Source organism: Palaemon carinicauda, chromosome 29 (assembly GCF_036898095.1).
Source record: "Palaemon carinicauda isolate YSFRI2023 chromosome 29, ASM3689809v2, whole genome shotgun sequence".
In the NCBI taxonomy this organism is placed as follows: domain Eukaryota; kingdom Metazoa; phylum Arthropoda; class Malacostraca; order Decapoda; family Palaemonidae; genus Palaemon; species Palaemon carinicauda.
In genome coordinates, this window is record NC_090753.1 from 96,785,590 (window position 1) to 96,812,259 (window position 26,670).

At 42.8% G+C, this 26,670-nt stretch overlaps 2 protein-coding genes across 3 annotated transcripts in view; one reads left to right on the top strand and one right to left on the bottom strand.

Moving 5' to 3' along the window:
- Positions 1-19,580, top strand: part of LOC137622382 (COMM domain-containing protein 4) — a 140,544-nt gene extending 120,964 nt beyond the window's left edge. The window contains exons 4-8 of the mRNA XM_068352990.1: positions 1,776-1,841; positions 3,319-3,358; positions 4,307-4,507; positions 11,916-12,107; positions 17,975-19,580. Coding sequence (XP_068209091.1) covers positions 1,776-1,841; positions 3,319-3,358; positions 4,307-4,507; positions 11,916-12,107; positions 17,975-18,015 — 540 coding nt within the window. The 3' untranslated portion in view covers positions 18,016-19,580. The remainder of the gene's footprint in view (positions 1-1,775; positions 1,842-3,318; positions 3,359-4,306; positions 4,508-11,915; positions 12,108-17,974) is intronic.
- Positions 19,568-26,670, bottom strand: part of LOC137622381 (tRNA modification GTPase GTPBP3, mitochondrial) — a 78,638-nt gene continuing 71,535 nt past the window's right edge. For both annotated transcript variants that reach the window (XM_068352989.1, XM_068352987.1), the window contains one exon: positions 19,568-20,346. In XM_068352989.1, the coding sequence (XP_068209090.1) occupies positions 19,586-20,346 (761 nt within the window). In that variant the 3' untranslated portion in view covers positions 19,568-19,585. The remainder of the gene's footprint in view (positions 20,347-26,670) is intronic.

Genomic DNA, 26,670 nt, shown 5'->3' on the forward strand with positions numbered 1-26,670 from the left:
AGTTACTTGGGACTCTAACTCCTCGGGTGCCTATGTTGACCCTCGTGTGATACGTAGTGATTTCAAAGACACTTAGTGCTTTTCATATACTGTTCTTCTCCCAGGTGAAATGTCATAGTCGTCACATGAGTGCCGCATGCCTAGAGCATGATGTGTTTTCCTTTTAAAGACTGACGTTCCTCTGGAACGAGTGCCTACTAATAATATGAAATTCTCTTTCAGATTCAAGAGCAAGTCTTTCATTACTATGTACATTATAATTTGTTGTAAATTACTTTTACATACGTATTGCATTTAATTACCATATTCTGCAATTGTGAAATAAAATTTCTATTTTATTACTTGTGCGTCTCAATCCGCTCCTACTTATACTATGAAATACATGACTGTCATAGTTTTATTATCCCCTTCCTCTTATATACGATGAAGATTACTAAGGATTCAATCCTTATTATATACTCACCTCTGCAATGTAATATTCCTACCCGAATACTTACTTACATCATGCCTTCGAGACCAGACGATTCTCTCTCTTCACATACAGTGCCTAACCACCACTTGTCTGCTTTTGAGAATGTTCCTATATGAATACCAACCATTCAGTCTTGTCTCCGAGTTCTTCATGTTCTCCCAGCAAGGTGGGTAGCCCTTCAATGACCACTTTGATCTTCAGCATGGTCCGTTGGGACTTCACTGCCAGGGGGGCAGGAAGTTTTCTTCCCTACGGTTCCTCTATTGAGATTACTATGCTAACCTGTTCAAAGCCCTCGGCACTTACTTTTCAAGGGGAAAATCTACCACGATACATTGATTCTCTGGTATTCTTCCATCAGGACGCCATGGCTTCAGGATGAGGACGGACGTGACGTCATTTAGCAATGGCGCCCGTTTGTTTACGTCTCGAGTACCAAAAGTAGCCACGGACGAGATTAGCTGTGGAACGGCTCCCCAGCTATTCTCCGCCCCTACACATCGAAGTGTTAACTCTGTGTGGGGTGCAGATAGCTATGTGGCGCGTTAATACATGCGTCCCCTGTTGATATACGATGTCTTAAAGGGAAACCTTTAGGATACTCGCTCCAGAAGTTAGAATTCTGTGATAACCTGTGGTTAAATTCTCTGGGAATATCTAGTAGTTATATACCCAAGGAAGCTACCAAAAAGAAACCTTCCATCAGGACGCCATGGCTATCTCACCCAAAAATAGATTTTTCGCTTCGCTCAAAATCCGTTTCTTAATATTTTCCGTTACTAGCTGGTAAATAGCTTTCTTAATTTTTTTCCATTACTAGCTAGTAATTATCTTTCTGAATATTTTCTGTTACAATCTGGTAAATCTCTTAAAATTTTCCGTTATAACAAATACGTAGGTGAGAAAACTATATCTTCCAATTGTGCTTCTTTTGCACTGAAAATAATTTCAGTTTCTGGGTTAGTAGACAACTATTCTAACTGTATTACTGTGTAGCGAGCCTACAGTATGCCTCCATGAAATGCAGATAATGAGTATGATTACCATAATGTCGTTAAATCAAGTTATCTTTATAGTATTAGATGCATAAATAGTTTGCTTCATTCTACCTGTCCCCATAGAAGCGTAGATCCACCAGTGCAACGTACATGGTGCACTGTAGTCATTGCTCGGCCGTTAGGTGCATCCACTTTTTAATTTTCTACCATACTTTGGCTCCAGATTACCTTTTCCCATCTTGCTGTCCAACATCTTCAATTTTATTAAAAAGTGCAATTGTTTATAAACTTTTCTTCTTCAACAGACATCCGTGAAGCTGAGACTCCTGACAGGCAACGTAGCAAAAGCCATCTACGGTCCAACGTTGAGTGTGAGTGTTTTATTCATCTTTATGTAGTAATAATTGACTTCGCTGTATGTTATGATCGTGATACGTTAGTGTAATAATATGTTTACTGGCGGTAGTAATTGAAAGTGGAATTTGTTATGGCTATTTTTTATAAGTACAGTAAAATAGTGGTACTGTAATGTCTTTAGTTATATGGACAATGAAAGCACAAATAAGCTCAGAAAAAGTCTGATAATTTATGTGATGTATCGAGATGGTACGGAATTCTTGAAAACTAGGGCGCTAATGTGATTTAGTCTGGAATTATTCATTTTGAATGTATTGTTAACATATGGAACACTACTAACCCACTGTCATTTTTGTAATACAGGATTGTCATTTATAATGGTACTGTTAAGTAGAGATGTGCTAGGTCTTGTTTTTACATATGATTGTGCTGAAATTGAGTTAATGCGCTCATATAAATAAATAATGTAATGTCATTCTTGTTCCGAAGTAAAATATATAGAGATTATAACTCTATAGCTTTGCTTTTGCTGTGTAAAGATTGTTGTAAAACTTATCTGGAAATATGAGAAAATGAAACTAGTTGGTTTGTTATGTGGCAGTGAATTGTTCAGTTTTTTCCAGGATTAAAAATTAGGAGTTTTTAAATGTAGTTTGGTTCCAGTGATGGAAAATATCTATCTTAAGATGTGGTTTGCTTCCAGAAGTTTAAAATTTCCATCCTAAAATACTTCATTCGTTGTCAGGGTAGTTTGTTTTAGTCTTTTGCTGTCTAATTTTGGGAGAAAACTTATCATATTTACCCAGCTTAGAATATTAGTAGATTATTCTATCGATGTAATAATCAATAATCATTTCAGAACTTTTAGAATCATTTATATCTCAGGGCATAAGAATCTTTATAGTTTCACGGGCTCAAGAACTTTTGCAATCTCATGGCTTGAAAAGAATCTTATTAGGTGATGACTTAAAAATCTCTACAAACTCCAGGCTTAAGAATCCATGCAGTCTTAGTCATTATAAATCTATGGAGCCTTGAATCTTGAGAATCTTTGCAAAGTCTGAGAAGCCAATTCTAGTAAATGAATGAATGATTTGAAGTTCTCTGTCATCCTGACATCGAAGGTCATTTATGCCGATATTGTTTATCATAAATAAAGACTAAAAGAATTTAATTAAAACCAGAAAATTGAATATGTTATAAAGGTTAAATAGCATTCAGAAGACCTGCTTCCGAAATATATTTAAAAATGCCGCTAGCATTGTACGACACGTCATGTCAAAGGATCTTGGTAAGGATGAACCTGCCATCCTTACCTCGAGCCTCAAACAGATATCTATCTCTTTCTGGGCTGTAAGTGGGGCAGTCTAAAATTTTTTTATTACTATATATAGTGAATCAAAGAGAATTAAATTAGGAGAAAAAGAAAATTATGTTTACCATTCAAAGAAACTAACCACTTTTTTTTATTCATTTCTTTCATTGTTTCAGTATGACGTTGTTACAAAACTGGCTAAGGATGCCAAACTTGGTGAGTATTTTATCTTTTAGGACTTGAAATTTGATACAGGTTGAAAGGATTATGTAGATGATAAGAGGTTCAAGATAAAGATGTTATTTTAAAAGTCAGTCAGGAGGAGCAGAGGTAAGGGACAGTTCATTCTGCTGGACATGCAATGTTCTGGAGATCGCCCATATATATACATAAAGTACTGTACAGTATATATATATTATATACATATATATACTGTATGTATGTATGTATGTATGATAATTTATCATATAAATACCTCATAATATCGAATTCACTCTGCCTCGCAATCAGAGACCCAAGGGAGAATTAACTATGATAATACCGTAGCTTCTGGTCGACTGACCAGAAGCTGTTATCATAAAGTTAATTCCCCCTTGGGTATCTGATCCCAAGGCACAAGCATTTGTATACACATATTCATTGTTTCTGATATGTTTTGGCCTTTAATCAAAGAAGGCATCTTCAAAATATAATTAGAGTACAAGAAAGGTTAGAAATATAAAATTTGGGTTAGGTACATGATACAATAAAAAAAAAGCTAAAATAGGAATGATAACAAGGAATGAAAATTAGCGAAGAATAAAAGCCCAGAGGTTAAAAGCAATTGTTGCTGAATGTTGAATTATTTTTAATATAAATATTGAAAGAAATGCAGGTGTGCTTATATGCTACCTTCTGTTTAGTATTACAGTTGTATGTAGATCTTTCAACCATAGCACATCAAATTCATTCCAGATGGTAGCTTTCAGTAATATCTCCGAAGAATTGTTATTATTTTTGTTATTGGTGTAATTATTGTTGCATATTTTTTGTTAAGATGTCCACAATAATATTTTATATCCTTAAGTATTAGAATATATTTAGACCATTATATTGTGTACCTAACATAGTATATCATTGTTGACCCTTACGTTTAGTGTGTCTTGTTATTATTGTCATCATCAGATGAGCCAGGTGCCAAGGCAGTTGTAGCAGCTGTCCGGTGGGTTCTTGAGAGCGCTGCTGGTGCCGGAGTTACTGCTAATATCCTAGACTCAGAGCTACAGCAGTTGGGTCTGCCCAAAGAACATGCCGCAGCAATCACCAAGGTGTATACCGAGCACCAGGAAGCCCTGCAACAACACTTGAAGAGCACAAGTCTTAAGGGTATGTTGTTTTAACTGTACTTTGACAATTAGTCCCAGGATTTTCGTCTTTGTCATTCATCCTAAAAACAGAATTACTGTATGTCACTTGGTTACATTGTTGTTTTTTTTTAATTATTAGGATGGATTTACATTACCCAGGACTAGGCTAGGAAGGCCATTCAGGGCCAAGATACCATGTGGGAGGAGCAGGATGACTGCAGTTGCATTGTGGAGTAAAATTTGAGAAGCTGGACAGCAACTTGGAAGAGGGGAGATATGATAATGTTTTACAGTACTGTATATTACAGTATTTAAATATTGAGATATCTTGTTAATAAGAGAAGTTTGTTCTAATTTTCAAGATTTTAATTTTACTGTTAATTTATAATCGATAAAAACTGGGCTTACATTAATGTACAGTATTTCTTTTATTGAACAACAATAATCAATAATACAGTATTAACGATTATTTAATAATGGTCAGTTGTCAGAATGAAGTAAAAATTATCCTAGGTGAGAATATGAAACATTTTCAATATCCTAAATATACATACATACATATACCAAGGCACTTCCCCCAATTTTGGGGGGTAGCCGACATCAAACAAATGAAACAAAAAAGGGGACCTTTTCTCTCTACGTTCCTCCCAGCCCGACAAGGAACTCAACCGAGTTTTAGCATATCAAGTAATTTCAGTTTTCATTATTTGTAAAAGCTTATTCCCTTTTTAATTACTTTATGGGCCATTTGTCTGATCCTGTCACACACGGAATGGCCCTGAACAACCTACAAAATTTGTTTGTCGTATACATCCTTTTAGTATTTATAAAATCATATAGCGTTATCCGTGTTAATTGTGAAAGCCATGCTGTCCTAGCATTTTGATTAAAAAAAAAATTTACTTATTGAAAGCCATGTCTCCTTTTCCAGTTTTTAAAAATTGTAATTGGTCATTCAGCTGCCATGCTGATTACGAAATGATACAGGATTCTTGGCAGCTTTGCTGTGAGAGTTCTTGGCAGGAGTGCTATACATAATTCCAATTAACTACAGTACTTTGAATTTTTTTACGGAATTGTTGTCAATTTTAACTATTAGTGCATAAGGGTAGCTACAATTAGCGATGTCTGCTTCAATATTTATAACACTTTTGCCAATATTGAATTCATTGAATAAAATCATGGGTATTTTGTGTAAGCATCAGTTAGAACAAGCCAGTCATATCCGAGTTGACAGCACAATTTGATGTGAATACCTATGAGATTTCTTTGGTAATACCTGCAGATGGCTGTTTAATTTAACTGACTTTTTTTTGGAGCCAAACAGAGTTAATGCAGGTCTAGCTTAGTTTTTCAATGTCTGTGTTTATGCCAGGTCAGTTGATAGCTATGCGTGCTCATTTTTTCATTCTTGCATTTTGAAGTGACCCATGTGTTGGAGTTGTAAAAGTTACTCTCATAGAGTCTTAAGAGAACATTTGGAAGTTGCAGCAAATAAGCTATTTATCAAAGATTTGATGTCTGCATTGTCCACTTGGTGCAAGTCATCTCTATCAAAAATTAATTTTTACTATTATTGTGTAATAACATGATCATTGATGGTCAAGATTCCATGACTCAAACTTTAGGCAAACTGTAGATAGCACATTCTATTTTATCACTTCTTTGTAAAGTTTGATTATTTATATGTCCTTCTGTATCCAGAAGGCCATAGATATACTCACTTTACAAAGAAATAAGTGATAAAATAGAATGTGAATTATTTAATGATGTCTGAAGAATTCAGGTTAAGACATACGGCCTTTTTGTATAAAAGGAAATTATAAACATTTTTAGGAATCTTTTTGAATTATAAAATACTGTACTCTAAATGTACTCAGATTGTGTTATTAGGAGGGTATTGTTTTTCCAATCGGAAGTAAAATAAATGCTATGAATAAACGGATTTTGAGCGAAGCGAAAAATCTATTTTTGGGTAAGATGGCCATGTCGTCCTGATGGAAGTTCCTCTAAGGTAGCTTCCTAGGGTATATTACAACTACGGCGATATTCCCAGAGAATTTACCTTAAGGTACCCAGAATTCTAACTCCTGGAGCGAATATCCCTAATAAAAGAGCCAGGGATATCGTATAAATCAGAGGACGTATTCTTGACACGCCACATGGCAATCTGTACCCCGAACAGAGTTAACACTTCGTAGGGGTCAAATGGCAAGAAAACGAAAACGAGAAAGAAAAGGGGAGAGCCGTTCGTAAGGCCCTCTCTTCTCCCGTTTCGTAAGCGTGCCCTGCGCCGATTCTGGCGCCATCTGCATTCCTTGTAGCGAAACACGAGGTGCTACAGATACTGTATGTAGGGAGGGGTCCTACGGCCCTTTCATAGAAAGGGAAGGGCGGGTCCATCAGGACGACATGGCCATCTTACCCAAAAATAGATTTTTCGCTTCGCTCAAAATCCGTTTTTTTGGGCTCAAGCCATGTCGTCCTGATGGAAGTATACCAGAGCATTACTGTATCTGTGGATTCTCAAAATGTGCCGTACTCCTCAGAAGTATTTCCCCCAGTTGACGCGACCTAGAGACCTAAGATGTTACCGTCATACATCTTTTCAACTAATCATAAACCATGATAGAGCTTCCTGCCCCCAACAGGGAAGAGTCTTACTAGACTCTGGGAAAGTCTCGAAGAGTACATATATCTAAGTATGAACCCCAGGCAAGCGAGTATAGTGGTCTCACCCCATACTAGGTAAAGCGAAGTTCGAAAAGAATCACTGTGTCAATATGAAATATCGACCAGTCCTCCGCTCAAAACACGTATTGGACAAAGGTTTATATCCGCTTAGGAGGAAACTCGTAAATCCGCCACCATCCCTTTATGGGATGGAGTCCTCCAGCTAAGGGAAAGCATAAACCAATGCAATATTAGCTTGCATAAGGGAACATTCTATTAGAATTATCCCCGGGTAAATATACATAGAATGAATGCTCACAGGTGAAGGAGACGCAAGGTTCTCAAGAACCAGTTTATTGACAGACAATAAACAAACAGGTTAACCACACTCATATATATATATATATATATATATCTATATATAAGAGGAGGATAACCAAAACTTTAAGCATAAGTATGATAGTAAACAGAAACTTGTTTGTCTGAAAGAAAAACATTGGAGCCACTTTTAAGATACCAAAGTATCAAAGTCAAAAGTCTGTATTACTAATCAGTCACATTAGCGTTAGAAACGCTCGGCACGCATGTTTGCACTTATGCTAGGTTCACCTTTGAAAGTGGAACAGTCAACGTGGGTCACCCAGTACCCTCACATAGTTTGTAGTACAGCATGTGACTACATACTCACCCTGGAATTAATTGTCCCAATTAAGCTACTGTTCCTCGCAGAGTTAAACAGCAGGGTTAACGACGCAACCCACTGCTACCACAGAACCTCTTAGTTGCTGCACTTGCTTCGCATAGTGACGAAAGAACACTCTGGAGACTTCCAGCCAGTGTACGAACGAAGATGTTCAAAATCCCTACAACTAAAGAAGTTTAAGGATGAAGCAACTTTCCTCGGATCGTGACCTGTGGGTGAACAGTCAGGATCCGCTCTGCGAATAAGATATGTGATTTTCGCCCTGAGTTGTTTCAGTGATAAAATTTGAGCCTGACGTTTCTCCCCTGACCAGTTGGCCACCCTTGAAGTCTGAAGTTCTACGAAGATAGACCTTTAGGCATTCTACTGAAGGAAAGACACATCCTTGTATTTCCCGCACAACCAATTGTTGTAGCCTTCCAGATAATAAAATCGTATGGTTAATCTATGCCAGATTAACCAATGGAAAATTTCCAAAGGAAATAGGTGTAGCTCCCGCCTAAGGAATGATTTTAAAATACCGGATAGTAGACAAGAAAGAACTCACTTTCTTATCTGTAAGGCCAACAGCAACGGGTCGTGCAAGACCACAAAGAATACGGGAAAGACACATACTTGTGAATCCCACACAATCACCTGTGGAAGCCCACCAGCCATTAAAATCAAATGGTTAGTCTTTGCTAGAATAACCAAAGATCATATTTCCCGAGGGAAATTAGGTGTAGCTCACACCTAAGGTAAGATTTTACCATTCTGGCTAAAGATGAAAAGAATTCTCTTTTCATCCCTGTAAGGCAACACCAAGTGACTGCACAAGGCAACACAAGTAAGTTAGAAAAGACAGTGTTGTAACCTACTATATCATGGTCTCCCCTGGTAGAATACACCATACAGGGAAGAACTGATACAGTACATGAGGGTGGTGTGCCGGCCGGCTCTTGCCGGTCAGTACTCCCCCCCCCCCTTTTCCAAAGGTAGGTCTCAAGTATGCAACTTAGGATCACCCAGACGGGGAAGAACTCCAGTTCCTATGCCTGAACCGGCCGGTAGTGGTTGCCGGTCCGTAGCTACCCGGTTGGCACCCAGCTGCCGGCCATCACTCTTAGTGGCCGGCCAACCGAGTGATGTAGCAGGCCGGCCGGCAGCGGTGAGTAAACCCTGCCGACTGGCATCCACACCAGGTAGCGCCCGGCTGCCGGCCGCCACTCATAGCGGCCGGCAGGTGAGCAAGGAGACCGGCCAGCAAAGGCATATAACCACCGCCGACCGACAGCAAGAGAACTAGCGAACACCCCCCTACCGACGGCCGGCCACTAGGCCGGCAGACGGCAAGGACAACACATAAGAAGACAACAGAATGGGTGCCGGGCTAAGAGGCTATGTACCTCCGCGCCCGACACCCGAAAGAGTGCCGAGAGGAAGGGGAGACACTAAGTCAGGCTTCCTAACCACTGCTTACTGAATCTACAGACGGCAGCGGTTGAGGGACCAAGGAAGGACCGGGCAGCACTCAAGGGATAGGGCCTCTGCCGGTCGGCACACTCTGCCGGCCGACAGGGGACCACGTCAGCTCCCCATCCTTACCTAGGCTAGGTACGGATGTGAGACGGCTGACACAAAGGAAAACGAAAAAAACAGAAGGGAAGGACAGAGGGTCCTGTCCAACCTTGCCTTGGTTAAGGATCATCCCCAACTAAGAAAGCCCATCTCAGCCAGGGAAAATCCAGGGAGGGAGGCCGGCACTACTGGCTGCCTCCCTAAAACCAAGGCAAGGAAGGAATTGCTAATCCGGAAAGGGAACATATCCCGAACCCGGAACAGCAAAGAGGACAAGTCTGAGGGGTCACCGAGCGAAGGGATCATAACTACAGAAACCCTCCAAGGTGATCCAAGGAGGATAAACCTCCTATGCCCATGTCAGGCAGCAAGGGAGACTCTGCCCCACGCTAGACCAACACGGACTCAGACTAATACACTGCTGTACTGTCCTTCTCTGAACCAAACCAGTTGGAGCAGGAAGGTACAGTACTACTCCAGCATAGTTATATTTGAAAATTAATTCAAACAAACCACCAGAGTTAAGCCTAAGGCTTAAGCAGAGGGAAAGGGTTTGCCCCTTCCCCGAAGAGAAGGGAGCAAACGGGGAAACAGACAATATTTTAATAGCCTAAGACAACCTAGCCTAGGCACTAAGAGAATCGATTACCTAAATCACCGAAACTCACACCAAAACTATCTTGGAAAATACTCGAAAAAAGCTTATATGTATAACGTTGCCTAACGCTTTAAACAGTATAAAATCACACTTGGAAGACTAATTATCATGCAGGAAGTACAAGGGCCAACAACTAGGCTACGAAGACTAGTGTCGGTCAGCCTAGGCAAAACTTTCGCCAGGCGCTATACTAAAGCATCATAACAGAATTCCTAAATAAGCTAAGCAGCTAATTATTAAAGCAAAAGGGGCTGGGAACGTCGCTCTGCTAACCAAATAAATCCTAATCTAGCGAGCGACAGCGTCCAGGACGCCTCCAGCAGGCAACAGCTCTTGTATCAAAGATAACTCTTTTAATTACTTTAATTTTAATCAAGAGCCTACATTTATACATAAAAGAAATAGTACTCAACTTATCCGAAGCAGAAGAAGTTGGAGAAAGCATAATTAAAGAGTAAATCCAAGATTTTGGTAGAAACACAGGGAAAAAACACCGAGTTGTAAAGCTACGCAAAAAGGAATGCAGATGGCGCCAGAATCGGCGCAGGGCACGCTTACGAAACGGGAGAAGAGAGGGCCTTACGAACGGCTCTCCCCTTTTCTTTCTCGTTTTCGTTTTCTTGCCATTTGACCCCTACGAAGTGTTAACTCTGTTCGGGGTACAGATTGCCATGTGGCGTGTCAAGAATACGTCCTCTGATTTATACGATATCCCTGGCTCTTTTATTAGGGATATTCGCTCCAGGAGTTAGAATTCTGGGTACCTTAAGGTAAATTCTCTGGGAATATCGCCGTAGTTGTAATATACCCTAGGAAGCTACCTTAGAGGAACTTCCATCAGGACGACATGGCTTGAGCCCAAAAAATAATATATACAGTGCAGGGGTTGAACTTAATTTTTGTAGTTGCTTAATTTTTTTTTTAAATGGGTAACTACAATACAATGTAGACTATTTCAGTTTGATACAAATTATGAATATCAAGAATGAGCATTCTCTTTATATATAACAATCTAATATCAAGTATACAATGATAGGAATTGTTCTTAGAGTATTATATCTGCCAGTGACAAATTCCTGAAGTTATCAATACAGTAAATCCCCAAGATAAGAATATTCGACTTACAGACATTCAGATACAAGAAGCTATGTCTATGCAACAAATAAAAATTGTTTTAGCTTCTTTTAAAAGTATCTAGTTATGTAGAAATAGCTGTAGGAGTCCATGATACACGTGAAGGAATCTAATTCACAAGTGTTAGAATAACCAGTGGACTGAAAACAGAGAACAGGGTAAACTAGTTAGTTGAGGGATATTAGCTGGATGTGTAACTTCACTGTTTTTGACCAGAGAACTTTCTATCTATTGGATCGCGTCTTCTGCAAATGCAGGATTCACTGTAGGCTACAGTGAAATACGTCACAATAAGCTACCTGAAAATAAATCAGAGTGCTATTGTATTTTTTCTATGGGCATTAAAATCCGCAGTTATATGCGTTGTATATAAAAAAAATAGCAGGAGCTTTCGCACTTTTTTAAAAAATGTGAAAGCTCGTGCTATTTTTAAATATACAATGCATATAATTGTGGATTTTAATACCTAAGATCAACAGACATGACATGACGTTTTATTCAAGTTATGTATTTTTTCTAATATTAATCAGCTTACTATGAGTACAATGTCCTTAGAATAAGTGTTTTTGTGCAAGATTTAGTACTGTACAGTATTGCAACAAATTTTAGCTGTCTGCAAATATGATCATCTAGGAACACCCTACGGGAAATAATTTACATATAGAACTATGAGAATGTTTAAAATTATTCATGTCCCTACAGTGAGAGGTGAAACAACCTGGTCTTGTGATGTTGTGGGTGTGGATGTCGGTGATGGCAATCTGTCTCCCGTAGTAAAGCTCAGCTTGCATGATGAATCAAAGTGCATACAAAAAGGACAGGATCAGGAGAGTGCAACCAAGGCTGCGACTTCCATTGTCCTTACACCCGATCAGTTACAGGCGCTGATTCATGGTAAGTTCAGGATATTAAAATCTTTTCTCTTCTGTATTTGATGTGAAGATTAAAAGGCAAGTCTGATTTTTGGTAAAATTCTAAGTTGAATTAAGATTATGTTGCTGGTTTCAATACCATCCAGAATAGGAAAAAGTAGTAAAATATTTTAAATTCTATAACATTATCTAGAGTTTAAGAATAAAAATCTAGATGGATGATACAGTAATACATGTCCGAACGTTCACGAGTGCTAACAAGGAATGATGGGAGAAGGTTAGGTAGTGGTGGTGTGGTGGTGGTGGGTGGGCAGTAGCTGTAGTGAACGACACCTCGTAGTAACGGGGGATTTTGAGGAGGGAGAAGTCTAATTGGAAAGGGATCTCTGGTAGTGGTATCACTCGCCCCAGTTTTAATACCGACACCCTTTAAGGGTGAGCAAGGTGGATATATTCCTAGCATTCCATGCAACTTTTTTCTCTGGTATATTTAGCAGTATTTATACCTTTGAAATGGTGCTTTAAAGTGCATTTCATTATTATTTATAGTGGGAGTAAACAAATCTAGTATTGCTTCACTTTACTCTCACTTTCATTATCTTGAGAGACACGGTAAAGAACCTGTAGTAGTGTCTACATTGTACCACATAGTGCTTCAAGTGATGCACAGTACAGTAGGTTAGAAATGCAACAAAAGTAGTAGTGGGGTATGTGCTGCAAGGTCTCCAAGACTAATAGCAGAGGAATAACTGAGTAGACTTTTGTCTTGTCAAGGATAACAGTCTATAACCAAGCAAAAACTTAATGTGTGTATAGGTGAGAAGAAAAACCAAGACTGATACTCACCTCACAAGAGAAAACTCCAAAGAAAAAGTTCATTGCCTGCCATTATGCACTTCTGGAGGAGTCATGAATGAGCAGAGTACCACATGCATGTTGCACGGCTTTGATTTGTTTCAGGTAATGTTTTATAAACACCCAATGCCTAAACCAACCTACAATGTCCTGGAACTAGCAGCCTTTATAACATTGCAAGCCTTCCAAGAACATTGAGGCGGCATCAAGTGAGTTCTTGCAACAACACCTGCAGCGATACGTCTGCACCTGTTGCAGCCAGAGACAAAAGTAGCATTTTGTGAAGTAGCTAGCTTCCTCCCTGTGCCACCTGCCATTAATAAATTACTTTGTTAACGATTCAATGGCCGTTCCATATCTCTGCTTTAAAGAACAAAAGGTTTGTATATGCAGAAGAACAAAATGGCACAGACTTACCTGGTGGAATGTAGGTTTTTGGATCAAGTTGTTTGTGTATATCACTGCCTAGTATATATGTTATTCAGCTTCTTAGATGCAAATTCATAAAAATAAACAGGATTTTCAAACTAAAATATTTTATTACAATATTTACAGCTAAATACTGTAGAATTAGGGACCAGCCCTCTTCCCCAATTATAAAGTGATAATCACCTTTGGTGATCGAATCTACTTAAATCTGAGTCATTGTTTACATCTTTTCCTGGGCCCAATCTAGCGTCACTAGCATGGCCGTAACTCCCTACTCAACAGCTGATGTGTGTTTTAGCGGCTAGATTTAAGGAGGGGGGGGGGGGGGGTTCAGTAGCAGGGGAGAAATTATTCTTTATCATTTTATTTAGGTGGTGTGAAGCTGGTACTCCCACTTGATAGCTTGTTCTATACAGACGTTAGTTTCATGGAAATATCATAAATTATTAAAGCAGTTTTTATTTTTCCAAGCCATACAAAACCGAGTCATTTAAACTGAGAAACTGATTCAGATAGCACCACAGAGCCCTCACAGGATACTTGATCAACACCTGATGCTCCCCTAGGAGAGGGGATAGAAAAGGCCTCTAACCTGGGTTTTGGCCATGAAGTTCGACACAAAACTGAAGTAGACCTCCTTCCACCCCTCATCATAGGTGACTGTATAACAGAGCGTGCAACTCGCCAACTCTCTTCCTCTCTTCGCTGATGCTAAGGCTAGTAGAAAGTCTTGAGAGTCAGATCCCTGTCTGACAACCTCTTCAAAGTCTGAGTGAGTTATGCAAAAGACCCTTGAGGAACAAAGTCACATCCTAAGACTCCTCAAACCTCCTCAAAAGCATAGACAACTCCCAGGAAGCAGAGAGCTCTTTACCCTTTATCGTAAGACCATACTCAAAGCAAGGCCGAGAGGTAGGCTTTGATAGCCATGACTGACAGGTGCTTCTTTCGGCAAAAGAAGACTAGGGAATCTGCGATCTGTGCTAAAGTTACTCCAACTGGAGAAATACATCAGTTGCAGAAGACGGCTCACCTAGCCTGGTGCACAGCTGTAGATGACATCTAGAGGTATTCAGATATCTCTTGTACAGTGCCTTGCAAAAAGCCTTTCACTCAAAGGAAATGCTGGATAATCTCCATCCATGAATAGCCAAGGACTCCACGGCTTGGTGGTACCTCTGCAGATGTGGCTGACAGATAAGAGTGAGCCACAGGTGTGAGTTTTTACTGGACCTCGACTGAAGAACGGCGAAAAGGCATACACATCAAGGTGATCCCATGGGTGTTGGAAGGCATCTTCGAACAACGCCCATGGGCAAGAATGACGGAGCAAAACATAGAGAGGCTCCTGTTCAGCTGGGTGGCAAACAGCCTTTCTGCTACCAGAAGATGTAGGAACCATACTGCACCTACAACCTACCCCTGGCAACTGTGTGTCTGCTAGTACATTCGGCTTGCCTGGAATGTACCTTGCTGACAACTCCACCCAGATATGCATCCGCTTTGTCAGCTCTCAAAGAGGGCATGAGACTGATGTAGTCAATTACAGCGGTGTTGTTGCTCATGAACAGTACGAAGTTCCTCCTCAAAAGTTCTTGGAATGTTTGCAACCGTAGTTAGGTTGCTTGTAACTCTAGGACAATGATGTGCAGATGCCTTTCTTCTTCGCTCCACGCCCCTAAGACGACCAGGTATGCTCTTCACCCCTTCTTTGCCACATATGAGAACAGTTCCCCGTCCGAAAGTGGAAAGTTGAGGGAAGTCATCAGATCACATCATTCCATGCTTTCTGCCCCACTGGAACAGGTTTAAATTGGGGATCCTTGTCAGATAACCAGTGATCCTTCAGACACCATTAAAGGGATCTCTGGTTGAGACACCCGAGAGGAACGAGCTTCTGTAACGAGGATAGGTGACTGAAAAGACATAGCCACTGAATGAACTGGTAAGTCTATCTTGGACAGGTATGGTCGTGCAACTTCACTGAGCCTGATGCGATCATCAATAGGAAAGATTCTCACTGCTGCTGTGTTTATCAGCATGCTTAGTTACTTCAACCTCTGTTTAATTGAGATTCTACCTCTTCCAATTTACCACAATCCCCAGGTTATGGCAAAATGCAAGAATCTAATCTTGATCTTGAGGCAATTGCCTCTCCAACTCTCCGAGGAGGCCAGGATCAACCAGTCATTGAAATAAATCAGCAGCCATAACGCAAGCAAATGGGCACAAGTAGGTAATAAAGTGAACACTTGGGGAACTGTCTTCTTGCTTAGGGTGAGGGTACATTTTGGCTCACCATTTTATCTTATTTCTCTCTTTCTTGTTTTAAAATTTTTATAATTTATATATGAGAAATATATTTTAATGTTGTTACTGTTCTTAAAATATCTTATTTTAACTATTCATTACATCACTTGTAATTTATGTATTTTCTTGTTTCCTTTTCTAACCGAGCTATTTTTCCCTGTTGGAGCCCTCTGGCTTATAGCATCCTGCTTTTCCAACTAGGGTTGTAGCTTAGCAAGCAATAATAATAATAGCAGTAGTATCTCAACGGGTAGCTGGTGCCCTGGCAAACTTACTACCTATAAAGCCAGCCCTTCTTTCGCTACGGAGATTGCTTCCCCCACCCCATAAGTACAACTGTTCTATCCACCGGTAACACTATTGGGGGCTCACGAAGATCCAGGAACGCCAATGGCAACAGGAGGAAAACTGATAGTTAGCTCCTGATGCTGGCATCTTACCTTCTGGGCCAGGAGCTACGTTACTCAACTTACCCCATCAGCTTAGGGTTAAGGAAGGAAACCAGTGGGGTCCTTAACACTGGTGACACTGAGAACACTTGGCAATTCTAAATGCACAGGGCTATCTGGGGAGAAATAGCCTTAGCTACCAACTCTTCCCCTCAAAAAAAGTCATGGAAGACCTACCTAATAGACCCAAGGAAGCCTACGACTTTGGTCTAACTCGTCGTCGGTAGGCTGCACAGTCAAGCTCCTGGTCTCTAAAGAAGCGCAGCAAATACTATGGGTTCCCCATGCACCAGCGAAACTTGAGAGCTCCCTAACAGAGACCCTAGTGCTCCAAGCTCCTGCAGTGTAATTTACGGAGACCGACCCAGGGGCGTATACACAGGAGCGGCAGTCAGCAGTTGCACCCCCTGAGGAGACAGAAGCAATGAAAGACTTCCCTGGAGCTTTTTTTGGCATAGCCCAGCCCGACTCCAACGAACACTTCGCTCGCATCTACCCCTTCATGGTATATGCCTGCCACTGCATACAAGGCCACGACCCACACTCAGCGCACTAGAATGCCTGCGAAGTCATGGCCCCTACAAGATGCACAGAGGGAGTATGGATCTACGGGTTACAGCATCCACCCTTTCCCTGGCAAAAACTTAAGTTCTTGCTTCCATTCCATAGTCCACTTCCTGAAAAGAGAAAAAAATTAATAAGTTTGACAGGAGCTGTCCGTACATCTTGTATACAACAGCAGCTGAATTAAAAGTAAAGGCTATCCTGCTGGAAAGTGGGAAAGGCTTCTCACCTGGCATCCTCACCAGCCGGATAACTGCTTATTACCCAACTTCAACAGTCGACTCCAATTTACGTTGAATTAATCTTCCTAATTAAATGAATCGGGTTTGTATGTCGCGTAGGAAAAAAAATAATAATTAGAAAATAGTTATATGATTTTAAACGTTACTTAGAGAAATGACCTTATAACTAACGGCACCAGAGTACTGTACAAAGAATCAAAGGTAGACAATCCATTTCAACATCATATAAAAGATGGTAGTTATAAAATTCAGGTTGTTCTTATGATGCTGTGGGTTTCCTTAGTCAAAACTAGGATTATGTTCATTTAAAATGAGCACAACCTAACAAAAACATAGCAACTCCTATGCTACTTGACAATTGGAAGAAAATAATATTGGCTATTTTTCCTTATAGACACTGTGATGTTTAGTATATACAGAGCCAGAAATAAGTCTACTTAATAAAATATAGAACTTAATTGTTCAAAGCATAAAACTTGTGCATCCAAAATTACTAGTCCTCATCAAAATGATATTGGTAAAATATTTCCATTAAGATGCAATCCATTTGCTTAAGTTTGAAAACTTACTCATTAATAAAAGGTTGTCTGCCAGTGCTATGCAGTGAATGTATTGAGGCCCACCAATGTAAATGGAGAGGACATAAAGTGTTATTGCCAGAGAATACCTTTAGATTATGTAATAGACTCAGGAAAACTTATTAGTAAAGGAAGGACATATGTTGGGGGGTTGTTACTGTATTTGGACTAAATGATTAATGACCTAAGAACTATATACCTTTTGTCACTCACAAGTTCACATATGTTTTTGTTTAAGAATGCATTACCCAAGTTCTTTCACTGGAGTTTGTAAAATTTTCCTGTGTAGGTTTTTGTTCTAAGTAAAAAAATTAATAGGTATTTACCAAACCTACATCTAATTCTTGCTTACAATATTAATACAATTCTGTTAACATAGCTTAAGTAAATTTTCTTATTTGTCATAAATTGCTGTAAAGTAGTTTGTGCCAAGTTGATAATTCTTGCTATTTTTCATTGCAGAAATGACAGAAGCACGTCGGCTGATGGAAGGTCTACACTAGTGAGCCTGACCAGAAATATGCCCATTGAAAATGTTTAATCGGAGATATATAAATCTATCCAAAGCTGAGAAAAAATACAATTTTAAATATAAAATGTACTATAAAGCATGGTAAATTAGGTGTTGGAAAATTACAGGAAACAAAATTTTATTTATACAGTACATCTGTTTAGTTTGTCAAATTTACTTTGATATTTTTCTTATACTGTATTTATCAAACACCAATTATTAGTTCATGAATATTGACTAGTTAACAATTTTCAGAAGTTTTTATTGTAAATATTTAAAAAAAAAGATATTTTAAAACTAACATTCACAGCCATCATTTAATTAATAATTGTAAGATAAAAATTAACTGCCTCAAAATTAAAATTTCAAACTCCAACTCCTGTAAATAGAACATTCATTGAATTTTCTTCATCACAACACAATTATTCATATAGAGGTCTTTATTTATGTACCAAATGTTCTAAGGCTCATCACCTTTATTTTTCTGTCAGAGGGGGAGGAGCTCCTCTAAATATGCATACATCACTTAGATCCTAGGATAATTTTCAATCATCCTCTTTCTTTGAGACACTACTGTGCCATTAACAACTCAGTTCACTGATTTCAGACATTTAGCCAAGGACCAAAGGTTAAATGCATTTAATTATAAAAGCAATTTCTGCCTTTGGTAGATTCTATTCAGTTGCTAGTTATGTCTTAAAAATACTGTAACCAATCACCATACGAAGCAGATGTGTTTAGAAGCTGGAAAATTTGCTAGTTCAACATCATTAGGATTTGACAACTTGTAACTAGCCACTGTTTTCCCACCAGCTGATCCTACTATTTATAGCTAACTAGGCAATGAATGGTGTATTTAGGTATAGTAAATTATTCTATGATATATTTATTAAATTTCTTCATATTTTACAAACCAATGATTTCAAATTTTCAGTCAGCTGATTGCCCCCAATTCTAGCTAGTGTTTAAATAAATATTGACGTAAAGTTCAATTGCCATATAAAAAATTCCTACATATATTTGTTCTTGATACACTGTGTCCTACTGATCTGATAAAAATGAGCAAAAATACCACTTCCAATCTAAGACCATTGAGGATGAAAATTGTGTATTGAGAAAGAAGGTACCTACAAGAATACTTGCACACACTTTGTACAGTACCAATAAGGTTAGAAATTGTAAGATGGACAGTGGTTTCCAGCCTCAATTCCCCAATCTAATAATCATACATTCACCAACTTGGTTATCATGCCTCAACCAGGCATTGGTAAAATTAAGTTGTATTTTCCATGACCGTCGTACAAGTAGAAGTAGGTCCAAGTCGTCATCGGTATAGGTCAGAGACAGGGAGACAGCTGTGGACGTGCTAGATTCCAAGTGCCTAGCAGGCAGCGAAAGAGGAAGCCTAGCTGAGAATTTAGGGATCATAAATAAATACTTGGGATTTGTCAATATCATTAACCTTTAAGAAATACAGTAAACACTATAGATATGAAAATATATTTTAATTTGAATGGATCTTAACAGCGTAATAAAATTATGTAAAGCACAAAATAATTTTTTCACTTTCCTATGCAGAAGGCTGAAAAAATATGATTAAGAACATCCTCTGTAGTTATATGACCAGTAACATAACCAAGATGGGTTGCAGCTTTTTGCAAGTGATGGGCAGCTATAATCAACATTTCTTCGGAGTGTAATAAATTATCATTAAGATCTTCAAAATAAGTTTGGGAGGAATGCGTAGCACTCTCGGGAGTTTTACTTCTATGACTGGTGTTCAATTCATTTCCCAGAATTAACTTCAGTGATTCTAAACATGCCGATATATGAATCCTATGTCTTGCTGCAGTTAGTGTAGGATTTTCTGCTGTGCCAATTTCGCATAAAGATGCGCATACATTTTTCAGTTTATGCACTGCATCAACTAAACCTTCACTTGTTTTCACTGATAACACAAGACCAGAATCTCCCACTGTATTTTTGAGCAAAGTTCTGTCTTGTTTACACTCTATGAGGTCAATTTTATTCACCAATACAATGAAATCATTTTCAAAAGTGGATTTCTCTTTGCAGACTCCTATTTCAGTTAAAAATGAATTTACATACTCACCCCAATTCAAACTTTGTTTAATCGCTTGTAATGCTTCTTTGGCGTCAATAATGATGATTGCAATATCAGCTTCTCTAGACTTTGCAATTGCTCTTTTAATACCTTCGCTTTCAACAATGTCGTCCGTCTGATGAAGACCTGCAGTGTCGCTGATAATAACTGGGTAACCTCCAAGGTCCAATGTGCTTTCTACGACATCCCGGGTTGTACCTATAATAAATTTTATTCAGATTATTCATTTTGCAGCTTAAAATGCATTTAACTAAAGATAAGCCGTTTTCAAAATACTGTAAATTCACTGAGTAGTTTTAAGCAGATCACGAATGCTAAAACTCGTTTATTTTTTATTCAGTAATTTAAAAAGTTACACTAATATTTTAATATGGGAAATATCACAAATTTTAAGTAATTTGTATTTTTCCTAACAGTACTTACCTCTAACTACTTTCTTAGGAGTATCTGGGATCTCCTCCCAACCGACCAGAATTTTGTGTAGTTTCCCCTATCTCCGTTTTTTATAGTGGGTACCTCTGGCGGATGAATATGCGCCATGAGGCGACCTGGGGTCAGAGAGCGTGCTCAGCCAGGTCTCAGTCGTCAGTAAGTTTATGATAGATAAGGTTTCAGAAGTCCTGTAAGGCACTCGGGGCAGGATGGGTGGGCCATAACCCGAAACTAGTTCGAGGTAAGTACTGTTAGGAAAAATACAAATTACTTAATATTTGTGATTTGTTCCAACACGGAGTACTTACCTCGAACTACTTTCTTAGGAGACTTATACTTTAGGAGGTGGGAGTGGCCTTCCGGACCGAGAGACCGTCTGGTGAAGGGAAAAACGAACCTAGATAGGAGGCTAGGTTCTACTGACCCTAAATGAGAAACGAGAACTAGGGAAAACTACGCAAAAAAAAAAAAAAACGATCTTAGTATCTAAGTAATTCACCTCTGTAAGAGTCTTCGGAGACGTATGCATCCAACTGAACGTGTTCCCCATGGTAGATGAAGGGATCAAAGGTAATGGAGGGGAAGGGTGATAAGGGGGAAAGGTAAGGAAGGAACCTGTGTCTCTTGGACTTACCACCCACGGCTTCCCCGGGGCTACGCTTTTAAATCTTCTGGAGTGCAGAAATGACGGGACCAAGAGAGAAGCCGTCCAAAGATTTCCTAGAGCAGTCCTTTAGGTAGTGAGCGGTAAAGGTGGACTGTCTGGACCAAGTGCCTGCCTTCAGGATCTGGCCCACCGCCATATTCCTCTCGAAGGCCAACAAAGTACTCAGGCCCCTAATATCATGGGGTCTAGGCTTTCCCGGAAGGGAGACTCCGGAGCTGTCGTAAGCTCTCATAATTACCTGCCGCAACCAGAAAAGAGACCGTATTCTTGGAGACTGGCTTCTTCACTAGCCCTGAAGAGAAGAACAGGCTCTTGATCCCAGGCCGAAGCCTGGACATTCTCTCCAGGTACTTCCGCACCGCCCTGACTGGGCACAGTAACAAGTCCCTCGGGTTGTCCGAACGCGAGATCGCTGGCACTGAGAACCCCTCAAACCTAGGGTCCCAGTAAGCTTGGTTCTGAGTCTTAGCTACAAAGTCAGGTAAGAATCTGAAAGTTGCTTTCCGCCAACCCTTCGAGTGCGAGACCTCGTATGACAGCCCATGGAGCTCACTTACTCTTTTTGCCGATGCAAGGGCTAACAGGAAGACCGTCTTGAGGGTGAGTTCCCTGTCCAGAATATCTTTGAGGGGTTCGAAGGGCGGCTCCGACAGAACTTTCAGCACTCTAGCCACATCCCACTGGGGCACCCTAGAAGCCTGGGGGGAACACGATTGTTAGAAACTCCTGATGAGCATCGAAATTTGTCTAGACGCTCCTAGATCAATGCCTTTCAGGAGGAAGACTTGGCCCAACGCCGCCAGGACTCCCTTGATGGCTGGAATAGACGTACCCACGTCGTCTCTCAGATAGACCAGGAAGTCGGCTATCTCATGAATGGAGGCCTCCAACGGCCTGATGTTCTGTGAGGAGCACCATTTAGTAAAGGTGGCCCACTTCGCCTGGTATACCGCGACCGAGGACCGTCTTAGGTAACCCGACATCCTTGTTGCGGTCTTCGACGAGTATCCTTCCCTCATAAGGAGGCGCTCGATAACCTCCATGCGTGTAGGCGGAGGGACCGAGGGTTTTCGTGAAACCTTTGGAAGTGTGGCTGACAGAGGAGGTCTGGCCTGTCTGGAAGGGGCCAAGGGGGGAGGCGCGCCAGTTCCTTTAGGTCCGCGAACCATTCTCTCTCTGGCCACCAGGGCGTTACCAAAGTCATCCACAGGTTGTTCGCCCGCCTCACTCTATTGAGAACTTGTCTGAGCATCCCGAAGGGCGGGAAGGCATACACGTTGATATTGTCCCAAGGGTGCTGAAAGGCGTCCTCGATCGCTGCTGTTGGGTCTGGCACAGGAGAACAAAACACGGGGAGCTGTGCGTTTAGTCTCGTGCCGAAGAGGTCCATCACCGGCGAGCCCCACTTCAGGATGACCGTCTGGGCCACTCCTGGGTGTAGGGACCACTCCGACCCTAATACTTGACCCATCCTGCTGAGGCTGTCGGCTAGAACGTTCTTCTTTCCTGGAATGAACCTGGCTGTAACCTCGATCTGTTCTTTCGCTGCCCATTCCAGGAATTGCGTCGTGAAACTGCACAGCTCCTTTGACTTCAGTCCTCCTTGCTTCTTCACGTAGGCCACCACCGTGGCGTTGTCGCACATCAGAGCCACGGTGTTTCCCCGGAGTAGATGGACGAATTCTCGGCATGCCCTTTGCACGGCCATCAGCTCTAGCACGTTTATGTGACAGCTCTTCTCCTCGAGGGACCATTTCCCTTTTGCTGACTCGTCGAGAACGTGGGCTCCCCAACCCTCCTTTGATGCGTCCGTGAACAGCAGCATCTCCGGAGGATCGATTGCGAAGGGCATTCCTTTGAGGGTGTTTGTCCTGTCGTGCCACCACTTCAGGAGTTCGTTTGTCTCCGGGAATACCGGGACTATTTTGTGCGGAGAGTCCCCCGGGGTCCAGAGCTCCTTCAGGTTCCAGTGAACTCCCCTGAGTTTGAGCCTCCCCTGGGGGACCAACTTCTCCAACGACACAAGGTGGCCCACCAATCTCTGCCAGTCCTTGGCTCTCCTGGGCTGGTCCGTTAGGAAGGGTCGAAGTATCTGATCCAGATTGTCTAGCTTCTCCAAGGAGGGGAAGGCCCTCACCAACTGGGAGTCTAGAACCATCCCCAGGTAGGTCATCCTGGTAGAGGGCGTCAACTGCGACTTTTCCAGGTTGATGGTGATACCCAAGTCCCTGCAGAACCGTAGAAGCATCGCGCCTTGCTCCCTCAGTGCTCCCTCTGAGGCTGAAAGCAACAACCAGTCGTCTAGGTAACGAATCAGGCGGATACCCTGCTCGTGTGCCCAGGCTGAGACTGTAGCGAAGACCCTCGTGAAGACCTGAGGACCTGTCGACAGTCCGAAGCATAGGGTTCTGAACTGGAATGCTTGGGTACCCCACTTTACCCTTAGGAACTTCCTGCTGGAGGGGTGGACAGGTATCTGAAAGTAGGCGTCCTTGAGGTCTACGGATATCATGAAGTCCCCTTCCCTCAAGGCCGCCAACACCGACTTTGGGGTGTCCATCTTAAAGTCGGTCTTGCACACAAACTTGTTGAGGGCCGACAGATCTATGACCGGCCTCCAACCCCCTGTCGCTTTCTCCACCAGGAAGAGTCTGCTCTAGAACCCCGGCCCGGGATTCCTGACTGGTTCTAACGCCTCTTTGGCGAGCATGGCCGACACTTCCTCCTGCGATGCTGTTCTTCTCAAGGGGTCCTTGGGCACCAACCACTCCACCTGTTGGTCCGGGATCAGAGGGGGCGGTTCCGCTAGGAAGGGCAACCTGTACCCCTCCTTCAGTACTACTACGGTCCACGGATCCGCTCTGTAGTCCCGCCAAGCTTGCCAAGAGTGTTTGAGGCATCCCCCTACCTGAGGCTTCGGCAGGAGTAGGGGGCCTCTCTTCTTATCTCCTCCTAGAGGCGCGGCTGGATCGCCCTCTCCTGGAGTTGGAATAGGAGGGCCTAAAGTTAGACTATGGGGCTGAACTACCCTTACGGGAGGGCTGCGGGGCTTGGTGCCAAGACACCGACGGGGACTCCCTCCTCGGTTGGACTGGTGAAACATGGGACGGGTGAGGGGCGTCTGAAGAGGGTCTCCTGTGAGCCGGTCGTCTTGCAGGCGGGGATCTGGGCTCTCCCGCTTCTTTAAGCTTCCTGACCCTCTCCATCACCTCCTCGACCGCCTTCAGGGGGAACACAGACTTGGCCCAAACTGGAGAGTTCCTCAATGTCCTCGCTTCCCGTTCGGGTAACGTCCTCACCAACTTGCTCAGCACTGTGTCCCTCTTCCGCAGGACCCAATTGGCTGCTTGAGAGAGCGATTGGTAGGAGAGAAACTTTAGCGCTTTGCCTCCCAAACTGATCAGTTCCCTTAGTAAGGACTGATTCTCGGGACGGAGAGGTCATGAGAGGATTGGAACCCCACCAGCGTGCAGGCCCACCAGTCCAACCACGAAGAAACGTACACCAGGTCTAGGGCCATATCCTCCATCATGGAGGTTTCCCCTCGTGAAAAGCACACCGGAGCAGAGGATGCCCTGTCTTCTGCCGCTCCCTGGTTCAAAATAGCGATCGCTGGCTCAACCGTACGGGGACCTCCGCAACGACCCTCCGGGACATAAAATCGTTTTTGAGTTTTAAGTCCCGGGAGAAGTTTGGAGGCACCCTGGCTCCTGGGGGCGTCCGCTTTGCTGGCTATGAACCTGTCTATGTGGTCCATACCCAGCTTCACGTCCCTCGCCAGGGGTAGGGCTAGGGAAGGCTTCTGTTGAACTGGGTTGTCTACCAGTCTGCTAAGCCCGGACAGCCAGGCTTGTTCTGCCAAGGGCTTAGGCTCATCCAGTCTATGGTGGCGCCTGATGAGTGCCACGACTTTCCGGTAGGAGGAGACGTCCTCCAAAGAGCACTCTCCTCTTTCTACCAGGCCTTCCGTTATTTGATCCTCTGCATGGGGAGCCTCGTCGATGACGGATGGATCCCCATGGGGAGGTAGAATCTTCTTCTCGTGCCGAGCCATTGGGGAGTCGACCCACGGAGCGGGTGGTTCCGCTGGGACGGGAGTAGCCGTCATGGGTCTACTCCCTCCCGCGGAGCTCCGTGGAGCTGCGGTCTTCTCCGGACCAGCTGGCTGGCTTTGTTGCGCAGGGAAAGCCGTCGAAATACCGGAGGCTGGGACAAAGCTGCCAGGCCAAAGGAGCGACTCTTTCCGCTGGGCGGACGGAGCCAGAGCCTTCGCGGACTTATGCTTGTCTACCGTGACCTGGTGCGTCGACCTCTGACGACGATCGGGTCTGCTGGAGGAACCGTGCCGCGAGGGTGACAAAGAGGCTCTAGGAAGCCAACCAGAGGTGCCCGGGGCGGAGGTAGCCTTGAGGAGTTGACTCCGGGGGATCGTGACCGTGCGCACACCCATTTACCCTTAGACGAGCGGCTCCTCTTATATTTCTTCCTAGAGGTCCTGGATCGTCTCCTGCCGTGGCTTGAGCGTGAGCGGAACCTCTCCCGTTTCCTCCTCGAGTCCCTCGGACCTTCATCCTCTGAGGAGAACGAATCTGACGAGAAGGAGGAGAATGATGACGGGGAATAAAGCGAACCCGCTGAGTCGACTGATATGTCTAAAGTTGCTGGGAGATCTTCGTGCCAGTCCGCTGGTGAAGAGGGCTGCAGAAAGACGGGCGGGAGCGTTGACGACGGCGCCGGGGGAGACCGGGGAACTTTCTTGTGGGCGAACCAAGTGTCAAACTCTTCCTCCAGTCTCATGGGCAACCTGAAGGGCATCCTGGGTGGCACCCAGGCGACGGGTTCCGAATTCGATGATCCTACATCTTTCTCGGCGTCTCCCCCGGTCGCTGAAGAACCTGAAATACATACCCATGATGCGGGGGAAGAGGTCGTAGCAGGCTTCCCCCACATCGGATCGTCGGCCAAGACGGGCCCTGCGGGCACCAGGACCTCGTCTCCCGAACACACTCCCGCCCCTCCCTCAGGCCCCCCACATGCCTGAACCGACACAACATACCCACCAACAGACATATAAGACTCTTGGGGAAGGGCAATGGGCCGCTTCCCCGCAACGGACTTCCCTCGTCCCCTACTCTGGGTAGGGGAAGGCGGTAGGGAACCCCTCTACGATGAGGCATCGGGCGACGCTAAAGGCAAGGAGATGCTAGTCTTCTTAGGCGATCTCTTGGCTGCTTTCTTCTTTTTCGTGCCGTAGAGAACCCACTGGATCTTGTTCCAAGACTCGCACTCCGGACACGTAGCTGTAGGGGAATAAACACTGCCCCTACACGAAGAACACAAGGTGTGGGGGTCAACCTCCGGCTTGGAGAGAAAGGCACCATAAGATTTACCGGTCATAGGCCCAGGGCAACGACGGGGATGCT